This window comes from Nycticebus coucang, chromosome 6 (genome assembly GCF_027406575.1).
Source record: "Nycticebus coucang isolate mNycCou1 chromosome 6, mNycCou1.pri, whole genome shotgun sequence".
Taxonomy (NCBI): Eukaryota; Metazoa; Chordata; class Mammalia; order Primates; family Lorisidae; genus Nycticebus; species Nycticebus coucang.
Window position 1 is genome coordinate 55385885 of NC_069785.1, and position 11481 is coordinate 55397365.

General features: G+C 40.1%; 1 protein-coding gene across 1 annotated transcript; it reads right to left on the reverse strand.

Moving 5' to 3' along the window:
- Positions 1–1977: 1977 nt before the first annotated feature.
- LOC128588132 (heat shock protein HSP 90-alpha) lies at positions 1978–4372 on the reverse strand. Its single transcript, XM_053594780.1, has one exon. The coding sequence runs from the start codon at positions 4316–4318 to the stop codon at positions 2117–2119; it is 2202 nt and encodes a 733-aa protein (XP_053450755.1). The 5' UTR covers positions 4319–4372; the 3' UTR covers positions 1978–2116.
- Between the last annotated feature and the right edge of the window lie 7109 nt (positions 4373–11481).

An 11481-nucleotide genomic window follows, 5' to 3' on the forward strand; every position in this document is an offset into this window, starting at 1 on the left:
TATTGTTGGTATATATAAAGGCTACTGATTTATGAATGTTTATTTTGTAACCTGAGACGCTGCTGTATTCCTTGATCACTTCTAAAACACCCTAGTGTTTTCCAGATATACAATCATATCATCCGCAAAGAGCTAAAGTTAGGTCTCTTCTGACCCTATATGGATACCCTTGATTGCCTTTTCTTCCCTAATTGTGGTGGCTAAAACTTCCATTACAATGTTAAAAAGCAATGGAGACAATGGGCAGCCTTGTCTGGTTCCTGATCTGAGTGGAAATGATTCCAATTTAACTCCATTCAATATGATATTGGCTGTGGGTTTGCTGTAGATGGTCTCTATCAGTTTAAGAAATGTCCCTTCTATACCGATTTTCTTAAGTGTTCTCATCATGAAGGGATGCTGGATATTATCAAAAGCTTTTTCTCCATTGATTGAGAGAATCATATGGTCTTTGTTTTTTTATTTGTTTATGTGCTGGATTACATTTATAGATTTACGTATATTGAACCAGCCTTGAGACCCTGGGATAAAACTGCTTTGGTCATGATGCATAATTTGTTTGATGTGTTGTTGGATTCTGTTTGTTAGGATCTTGTTGAATATTTTTGCATCTATATTCATTAGTGATATCGGTCTATAATTTTCTTTTCTTATTGGATCTTTTCCTGGTTTGGGGATCAGGGTGATGTTTGCTTCATAGAATGTGTTAGGTAGTCTTCCTTCTTTTTTGACCTTTTGGAATAGGTTGAGTAGTATAGGTACTAATTCCTCTTTAAAAGTTTGGTAGAATTCTGACGTGAAACCATCTGGTCCTGGGCTTTTCTTTTTAGAGAGGTTTTGTATGGTTGATGCTATTTCCGAACTTGATATGGGCCTGTTCAACATTTCCACTTGATTCTGGCTAAGTCTTGGAAGGTGACGTGCTTCCAAGTATCGGTCAATTTCCTTCAGATTTTCATATTTCTGAGAATAAAGTTTCTTGTACTATTCATTAAGGATTTTTTGGATTTCTGAGGAGTCTGTTGTTATTTCATCTTTGTTGTTTCTGATTGATGAGATTAGAGATTTTACTCTTTTTTTCCTGATTAGGTTGGCCAACGGTTTATCTATTTTATTGACTTTTTCAAAAAACCAGCTTTTTGATTTATTGATCTGTTGTATTATTCTTTTGTTTTCAATTTCATTTAATTCTGCTCTAATTTTGGTTATTTCTTTTCTTCTACTGGGTTTGGGGTTGGAATGTTCTTCCTTTTCCAGTTGCTTGAGATGTCCCATTAAGTTGTTAACCTCATCTCTTTCCGTTCTCTTGAGGAAGGCTTTCAGTGCTATAAATTTCCCTCTTAGAATTGCCTTTGCGGTGTCCCAGAGGTTCTGATAGTCTGTGTCTTCATTGTTGTTTTGTTCCAAAAAGTTGGCGATTTCTTTCTTTTTTTTTTTTTTTTTTTTAAACTTAAGTATATTTGTTACAACCCTTTTTAAGTAGATTGTGACTTGGGCACTACACATTTCCATTCACAAGCCTCACTTTTCAGATAGCTTTATAACACACATGGGTAGGCTTCTAATTTTGCTCCTCTAAACAGTAACTTTTCTTTGGAAACAAGCCCTGTGTAGTTTCATCAAGTTGCTTCACTTTATATTTCTAAAGTACCAGTACATGCAAAAACTACAAGGGGGTGAAAAGTTTAAAAAGTAGAGCCTAGAAGATAAACTTAAGTCATTTGAACAAATGGTTTTCTTCTTCTAAACATCAAGTTATGTTCTGAATACTCAATGACAAAAAGATTTGGTCTACCAAGGAATCTGGCTTGATAGCTAAATACTATAGGCCACAACATTAACGTAGGTTACATACATCTTACGGCACTTTACCTCAATCTCTTAAAATAAGTCAATGTGAACCAAAAAAGCATTACTAGCTCTGCTTCAGTGCCTAAGGTATCACAGTATCACACTTAGATGTAGAAAGAAATCTTATCTTTCCTTTAAAGTATTTTATATCATGCCATATAGAATTTTTAAACATTAAAAACAAACAAACAAAAAATACTTGAAAATGTATTATCAGAGGGAATGAAGTATTGAACACGTATACAAGTAATTTGTCAGGGAAAGCTTAGTCTACTTCTTCCATGCGTGATGTATCATCATCTCCTTCAAGAGGTGGCATCTCTTCAGTTACAGCAGCATTGGTATCGTCAGCAGTAGGGTCATCTTCATCAATACCCAAACCAAGTTTGATCATCCTGTAGATTCTGTTAGCATGTGTCTGGGGATCTTCCAGACTGAAGCCAGAAGACAGGAGTGCAGTTTCATAAAGCAAGATGACCAGATCTTTCACTGACTTGTCGTTCTTATCAGCCTCTGCCTTTTGCCTTAAGGTCTCAATGATGGAATGGTCAGGATTTATCTCCAAGTGTTTCTTTGCTGCCATGTAACCCATTGTTGAGTTGTCTCTGAGGGCTTGAGCTTTCATGATTCTTTCCATGTTCGCTGTCCAGCCATATGTACTTGTCACAATACAGCACGGGGATGTAACCAATCGGTTTGACACAACCACCTTTTCAACTTTTTTCTCCAGGATATCTTTCATGATTTTGCAGAGGTTTTCAAACTTTGTTTTTTTCTCTTCCTGTTTCTTTTTCTCTTCTTCATCTTCTGGAAGTTCCAAGCCCTCTTTGGTGACTGACACTAAAGTTTTCCCCTCAAATTCTTTCAGCTGTTGGACACAGTACTCATCAATCGGCTCGATCATATATATCACCTCTAAGCCATGCTTCCGAAGACGTTCCACGAAGGCTGAGTTAGCTACCTGGTCCTTGGTCTCACCTGTGATATAGTAGATATGTTTCTGGTTTTCCTTCATTCTGGTACAGTAGTCCTTGAGAGAAACCATCTCATCACCTGAAGCAGAAGTGTAGTATCGCAATAGCTCTGAAAGCTTCTTTCGATTTTGAGAATCTTCATGTATTCCAAGCTTTATGTTTTTAGAGAACTGCTCATAAAACTTTTTGTAGTTCTCCTTATCTTCTGCCAGTTCAGTAAAGAGCTCTAAGCATTTTTTGACCAAATTCTTTCTGATAACTTTCAAAATTTTGCTTTGCTGCAACATTTCACGGGAAATATTTAGAGGGAGATCCTCAGAGTCCACCACTCCTCTGATGAAATTCAAATATTCAGGGATTAACTCCTCACAGTTATCCATGATAAAAACTCTGCGGACATACAACTTAATGTTGTTCTTTTTCTTTCTGTTTTCAAATAGGTCAAAAGGAGCACGTCTCGGGACAAAAAGCAGAGCTCTGAATTCCAACTGTCCTTCAACTGAAAAGTGCTTCACTGCCAAGTGATCTTCCCAGTCATTGGTCAAGCTCTTATAGAATTCTCCATACTCCTCATTAGTTATATCATCAGGATTTCTGGTCCAAATAGGCTTTGTTTTGTTGAGCTCTTCATGATCAATGTACTTTTCCTTAATCTTCTTCTTCTTCTTCTTGTCACCATCTTTCTTCTCCTCCTCTTCTTCATCAGAACCAACATCTTCTATTTCAGGTTTGTCATCAGACTCCTTTTCTTCTTTTTCTTTCTCCTCCTCCTTGTCTTCCTTTTCTTCTGCCTCATCATCGCTGACTTCTTTATCACGTTCCTTCTCCACAAAGAGAGTAATGGGATAGCCAATGAACTGAGAATGCTTCTTCACAATCTCCTTTATTCTTCGTTCCTCCAAGTACTCAGTTTGGTCTTCTTTTAGATGGAGAATAACCTTTGTTCCACGACCCATAGGTTCACCAGTGTCAGTCCTAACTGTGAATGATCCTCCTGCAGAGGACTCCCAGGCATACTGCTCATCATCATTATGTTTGGTGATCACAGTTACTTTCTCAGCAACCAAATATGCAGAATAAAAACCAACACCAAACTGGCCAATCATAGATATATCTGCACCAGCCTGCAGAGCTTCCATGAACGCTTTGGTTCCAGACTTGGCAATAGTACCAAGGTTATTGATCAAGTCAGCCTTGGTCATTCCAATGCCAGTATCCACAATAGTAAGGGTTCGATCTTGTTTGTTTGGTATGAGATTAATGTGCAGCTCCTTCCCAGAGTCTAGTTTACTGGGATCTGTCAAACTTTCATATCTGATTTTGTCCAAAGCATCTGATGAGTTTGAAATGAGCTCTCTCAGAAAGATCTCTTTGTTGGAGTAGAAGGTATTGATGATCAATGACATCAACTGGGCAATTTCTGCCTGAAAGGCAAACGTCTCAACCTCCTCCTCCTCCATCGGTTGGTCTTGGGTCTGGGTTTCCTCAGGCATCTTGGCTAATGGACCACACAGGACCCGCACTACAGCAGCACCCGGACGCTGAAGCAACTCGATTTCTTTCTTAATCTCATCTCTGACCCAGCTATCATTCAACATAAGGTTATTTAACTTCCATGTTTTTGTATGAGTATGCAGATTCCTGTTGTTACTCAGCGCAAGTTTTATTCCATGGTGGTCCGAGAAGATGCGTGGAATAATTTCTATTCCTTTAAATTTACTGAGGTTAGACTTCTGACCTAAGATGTGATCGATTTTGGAGTAAGTTCCATGGGCTGATGAGAAGTATGTGTATTCAGTTTTGTTGGGATGAAATGTTCTGTAGATGTCTGCTAAATCCAAATGTTTAATGGTCAGGTTTAAATCTAAGATTTCTTTGCTCAGCTTCTTGTTGGAGGATCGATCCAACACTGCCAAAGGAGTGTTGAAATCTCCGACTATTATGGAGCTGGAGGAAATCAAGTTACTCATGTCTGTTAGAGTTTCTCTTATAAATTGAGGTGCATTCTGGTTGGGTGCACAAATATTAATAATTGAAATCTCATCATATTGAGTATTACCCTTAACAAATATGAAGTGACCATTCTTGTCCTTCCTTCCCGAATTTAATCTTAATGTTTGTTTTCTGCTTTTGGGTAGTAGAGGAGTTGTCTTAGGGATGTTGGAAGGGCCTGGGGGATGTGGTGCATAAAAAATTGTATTTAATATTTAAAGTATTTTATTTATTGCTCCAAGAGTGCTAAAACAGCAATAAAAGCAAAGCAGAATAACATGTGATATGATGATATTATTGCATTCCTTATCATGGTTTTTCTGCTTGTTTTCTACATGTGTATGTTTCCTCATTTGGGGGGAATTAAGCTTTTCTCAGTTAGCTGTACACCATCAATATTTATTTCTTTGCTGTTAATTCTGAGTTTTTAAATGCAAAAGATAGTACCATGTCTTCTGAGGTTAGGCCACTGGGAATAAGGGTACAGGGTTGGAGGGTGTGGGGAAGGAAGTCAGGGAAAGGAGGAAGGGCTGGTGGAAGGGCAGCGAGATGGGAGAATAAGAGGGCTGGGCCAGATGGTGCTCTGAAGATGCTCTGGACATTCTATATTTTAACTTAAAATTAATAGGGATGACAGGGATGCATTTTATGTTCCAATTTATAGTTTACCAGGTGCTTGCATGCCCCTCTGATCCTTTTGGGCCCTTGGGGACACTCAAGGCAGCCATATCTTTGCCGATAAATGAAAAGGAATTTGTACTATCTGATATAAATTAACAGTTAACTCATTAATGAGATTTTTTAAAGACAATGCTTGAGAGCAGCTTTAGGTTCACAGCAAAATTGAGTGAAAGTTACAGAAATTTCCCACATCCTCTCCTCCTGTACATAGACACAGCCTCCCCCATGGCCAATATTCCTCTCCAAAGTGGCACATTAGTTACAATCAGTGACCTGACATTGACTCATCACATCACTCAGACTCCACAGTTACATTAGGGCACACTCTTGGTGTGGTACATTGTACGGCTTTGGACAAATCTGTAATGCACTGAGTTTCAACCAGAGTGCCATGGCACATTGGGGTGCAATGAGAGGATCTTAGGTGTGCTATGAAAAGTTTTAAAGATCATTAATTAAATTATTTTTGAAATAAGTTCAAGGCACTGTAAATATATTTTTAACTCTTTTTTTATTAATGTAATTGAAGTGTGCCATGGCAATTAAACTGTAAACTCAAGTATGCTGTGACATAAAAAAGATTGAAAAATACTGGTGAAGACATGTATCCTCCAATATACCATCCTGCAGGGTCGTTTCGCTGCCCTAAAAATTCTCTATGCTCTGCTTATTCATTCCCTTTTTCCTTTATCCTCTGGAAACCACTGATCTTTTTATCATCTTCATATTTTTGCCATTTCTAAAATGTTATATAGTTGATATTAGATAGTTTTCAGCCTTTTCAGAATGGCTTCTATCACTTAAGAATATGTATTTAAGATTCTACCGTCTCTTTCCATGCCTTGCTGGGTCGTCTTTTAAGTGCTGAGTTATTATATTCCATTGTCTGTATGCACCACAGTTGCTTCCAGTTTGGGGCAACTATAAATAAAGGTGCTATCAATATCTATGTGCTGGTCCTTAAGTGAACATTAGGTCTTCAACTCCATTGAGTAAATATTGAGGTACATGGTAGCTGGATCCCATAGTCACACTATGTTTGGTTTTGTAAGAAACCCCCTCACTGTCCCTGAGAATGGCTGAACTGCGTTGTGTCTCTACCACCCACTGTAGTGACTGAGTGATCTAGGATGGATATAGTCAAGAAGGAGAATACAGGGAATTATTTGATCTTTATTTATGTTCGTTAACTCTTGAATCTGAGTGTAAGCTTTTGAACCTGTCAATTCTTAGTTTTCCTTTTCTTCCTAAGTTCCTTGAATGAATTCCTACCTAAACATCAATAAAAAAGGTGAAAGTGTGCTATTCCAAAATATTTCAAAGCACAACCATACCCTGGGCCTTATGACTTGGAAAATCAGCCTCTTCCCATTTCTCATTCAATAGGAGTTGGTTTGAGAGAAAGAAATTTAGCTTGGTTTTCTGCCTGCCATTTCATTCAGAAAGAGAGAAAAAAATACCCTCTTAGCTAGATTCCAAATCTAGGAAAAATGAAGGAGAAGAGACTCAGTATGATCCCTTTTCAATATTAACACACACCCAGCACAGACCACACATACACACACACATCACAGACCGCACACATAAACACCATCCTTTGACATAGTGGACCAGAAAGATTTGGGGAACAATCTCAGTTTTACCATTTGCTATCCACTAACATTTAGTAATGAAGTGGAGTGCTCTGAGCTTGGTCTTTCATTGACACAACTGGGAATAAGCTACCTGCCTCCCCAAGTTGTTGTGTGGATTATGTAAAATGATGTGCTGGAAGTGTCTACAATGCTTCTCAGCTCTGGCTGTGCAACCACAAACATTTGTAGAACTTTAAAATAACAACAAGAGCTATCCTGGCCCCTCCTAGACTTCCTGAGGCTCATCATTGTAGGGGGGCTGATGGCTCAATATTTAGACAAAGCCCTGCAGGTGGTTTTAATGCTCAGCCAGGGCTGAGAGCCAGTCTGCAGCACAATGCCTAATGCCTCCACATCAGATCTCATCCCTTTCCCACTCTCCCTGCAGGGTGCCTCTGACAGATGTGTCTCTTGCCTAGGAGGAAAGCATGAAACCGACATATTCATGTAAAAACACCCGGGACATCTAAATGTGGGACATTTTCCAGGAAGGAAAGGAAGGAGCCCTATCCTGTTTCTGGACTCCATGGCATAGATAACTTAGCAAGGGTCCTGACTTCCAGAACAGCCTCTGAGCAGAGTGCTGCTGCCCTTCAAACCAAAGCAGTGCTGTTTTCAAGGAGAGACATACCAAAGCTTCCCTCAGTAAACTGCTCTGAAGCTTTGAAGAAGCAAAAGGCATTTCTGCTTGAAATGCCTCCTTTATGATAATGTGGAACCCCCTCAAAGTATTGCCATGTTCTTGTTGCTTTTATCCAAGAACTCCTGGGTAAAAAAAATGAAAAGTTGATAAAATGCATTACCAGCCTTTTCTATTCTGGTCTATTTGTTCACAAAGAAGGGTCCCTACACCAGGATCAGCATCATCAGGGAACTTGTTAGAAATGCAGAGTCTTGGGCCTCCCCCCAGACCTACCAACTTAGAAACTCTTCCCAGCTTCCAGGTGGTCTGATGCATGTTCATGTTTGAGAATCACTCCTCTAATCCAGGGAAACACAGAAAGGATACAGGTGACGGCACTGTCGTGGTAGTCCCAGGCTTCTCTCCTTGCTCCTTTCTTCCCTCTATTGTTTGGGAAGATATAGGCCTGGGCATTCCTTGTGCTCTTTTGGAAAATGGGTAGAGTTACAGAAGCAGAAGGATCAAAGAAAGAACTAGAGCAGGAATTCTCAGTAGCAGTGCTATTGGCATTTTTGGCTAGATAATTCTTCATTCTCCTGGTGGGGGTGGGTTCCCTGTGCACTGGGTGATGTGTATCACCATCTCTGGTCTCTGTGAGTTAGCGGCTCTCCACTGAGTCATGACAATCAAAAACGTCTGCAGATATAGTATTCATAAATGTCCCCTGGGGGTAAAATTGCCCCTAGTTGAGAACCATTGACCTAAATTATTGGTTCTCAAATGTATGTGCTGTGCACTGAGTTGGGGCCCTCCCAGATTGGATTCCTATCCCCCAATGTGGCTATATTTGGAGTAGGGCTACTAGGAAGTAATTTAGGTTAAATTAGGTGATAGGGGAAGGCCCTAATTTGATAGAGTTGGTGGATTTATAAAAAGAGAAAGAGCAAAAGAGATCTTTCTCTTTGCCATGTAAGGACACAGCAAAACGGTAGCCTTTACAACCTAGAAATAGTGCCCTCACCAGAAACTGAACGCTGCTGGCACCTTGAGTTTGGACTTCCCAGCCTCCAAAATGAGAGAAAAAATAAATTTTTGTTGTTTAAACTAGCCAGTCAGGGTTAACTGTGGGACTTGAGAACACACAGATTTGGGTATACACAGGCAATTCTGGAACCAATTCCCTGTGTATACCAAGGGATGATGGTATTTTTACCAAAGTTCCCAGATGGTTCTGATACCAACCAAAGTGTGAGAACCAATGGCCTAGAACATCTCATGGACAATGGGATTAATGCAAAAGTGAGAGCAAACGGGGCTGTGAAAGGAGGAGGAGAGCCCAGTACACTGGCTGAAGTCTGGGAAGGTTGGGCTGAAGGTGAGATTCTGCAAGGTCATCATCACATTGCATGAAACTCCAGGGAGACCAGTAAAGAACATGAGCATTCTACTCTATTTTCGGCAATTACGTGTGCCTCTTGGAGGGACTGTGCTAAAGATTTAAATCCCTTTTTATTGTTTTGGGATAATGTTGAATTTGTGTTTCTTTTTAGTAAGACAACAGACTGAGACTGGACATGAGGTGAGTTATAAACTGAATATTTGTGTTCCCTCAAATTCCTTTGTTAAAGCTCTAACTCTCAGATGGGGCCTCTAAAGAAATTATTAAGGTTTAAAGAGGTTATTTGAATTGGGTCTTGATCTAATAGTACTTAGTATCACTGCCTTTGCAAAAAAAGAGACCAGAGAGGTTGTGCTCTCTCTCATCCCCACCTCCACATGCATGCATACACTGAGGAAAGGTGGTGCAAGGATGCATGAAGAAGGTGGCCGTCTGCAAGTCAGGAAGAGAGCCCTCACCTGAAACCGAATGTGCTGGTCCCTGGGTCATAGACTTCTAGATTTCAAAACTATAAGGAAACAAATTTCCAGTGAATAAGCCACTCATCCAGTCTGTGATGTTTTGTTTTGGCAGCCTGAACAGATTAATACAAGGAGTGTCAGTTAAGTTACTTCAAAATTGTCTTCTTATTAATCTTCTTTGTTTAGGCTTTTATGCAACTTTCCAATGTCAATTACTACTCAGTGATTTTTATTTCTAATTGCATAAGTTCAGGCACATTTAGTTCCAACTCCCCACCCACACAGGCAGAGCCTCATCAAACGTAGACATTGATTTGTTTTTGTCTGACAACAAATTCATGGTTTTCTAGCACATTCTCTTGTGCCAAACTGAGCAGCAACCTTTGCCTAAGTTCCTCTTTGAGTTATCCAATCCCCAGTAACTGATAAACTCAAGGGCTTCTCTCTTGTTCTAAATTCTTTTCTCTTTCCCTCTCCCCTTTCTTGTCAGTTACCTCTGATGCAGCCTCCATCAAACAGCTTGTAGGGTTGGCTCTGGAACCTTTAAGTAGCACTTAACAAAGATAGCAGGGAAGGCAACATCATGACTACAAAAAGAGATACTGTGTACAGACACGCTTGCTTTTATTTCTTTTTTTGAAATCATAAGAAATGAGGGCTTATTTCAGAATTTTAGCTGAAGCAATATTTTTGTGATTCTTGGCCTTAGTACCATAAATGGGTAAAGACCAACTTTTCCAGCAGAGAACTATGCTATCATGAAGGTGAGAGAAGATTAAAAGAAAAATCAACACTACAGTTCTGTCACTCAAGTGTTTGTTGCTAGGACCATCAAAGATGCCTGCTGCCAATTCTACTTAAGCATTCTCCGTAGCCTGCCTCCATTCCCTCCCAGAAGCAGACCTTCTCTGCCACTGCCGCCTTTGATACAGGCTTGATTCATGTCCTTTGTCCATTAGGAGAGCAGGGGGGAGGGGCGGGCACCTGTAGCTTCCCCCGAGGTGCTGAGAGCACTCCCTGGCAGAGATGCCTAGCCCTCCCCTTGGAGGGGAGGAGGCAGAGCTACTCCTGAGTACGTTTAAGAAGCAATGCATGCAGGGATTGTGATCATCAAACCAAACGGGGAGGGGAGAGGAGAGGAGAGGATAGGACTTCAGCTGTCACAGTGGTCTGGATCACAGCAGCTGTTGTGGGAACCTGGCCCCAGGAAGCAGTTGGGAAAGTGACAATGCTAGGGAGAGCAAGGCAGGATGACTAGTCTGTCCCCCAGAGGCTGTGCTCACTCCTGAGACAGACGTGAGCTTTCAGAACTATAAAAGAGCCCGCTTTTGCCTTCTCAGATGAGGGTTACTTCTTTTTTTTTAAAATTTAAATTAATTTGAGGGTATAAATGTTTAGGTTACATTGTTTTCAATTTTAAGGTAAAGTTCAAGTTGTGGTTGAGCCCTTCACCCAGGGGCGTGTTGAACACCTTCACATTGAGCACATTAGGTGGGCTATCAATTACCCTCCCTCCTTTCCTCCTCCCCTTCCTCTCTCTTGCTAGACTATATTTGTGCTTTTTCTTTTGTGTGTGTGTGTTTGTGTGTAGTTGTTTATATATTGGTTTCATATTCGTATTGAGTATACTGGATACCATCTTCCCCATTCTTGAGATACTTTACTTGAGTTACTAATCCGTCTAGGTAAATACAAAAGATGTAAAGTCTCCATCTTTTCTTTTCTATGGCTGAATAGTATTCCATGGTATACATATACCACAATCTGTTTATCTATTCATAGGTTAATGGGTGTTTGGGTTGCCTCCATGTCTTGGCAATTGTGAATTGAACTGCAATAAATATTCTGGAGCAAATTACTTCCCTTG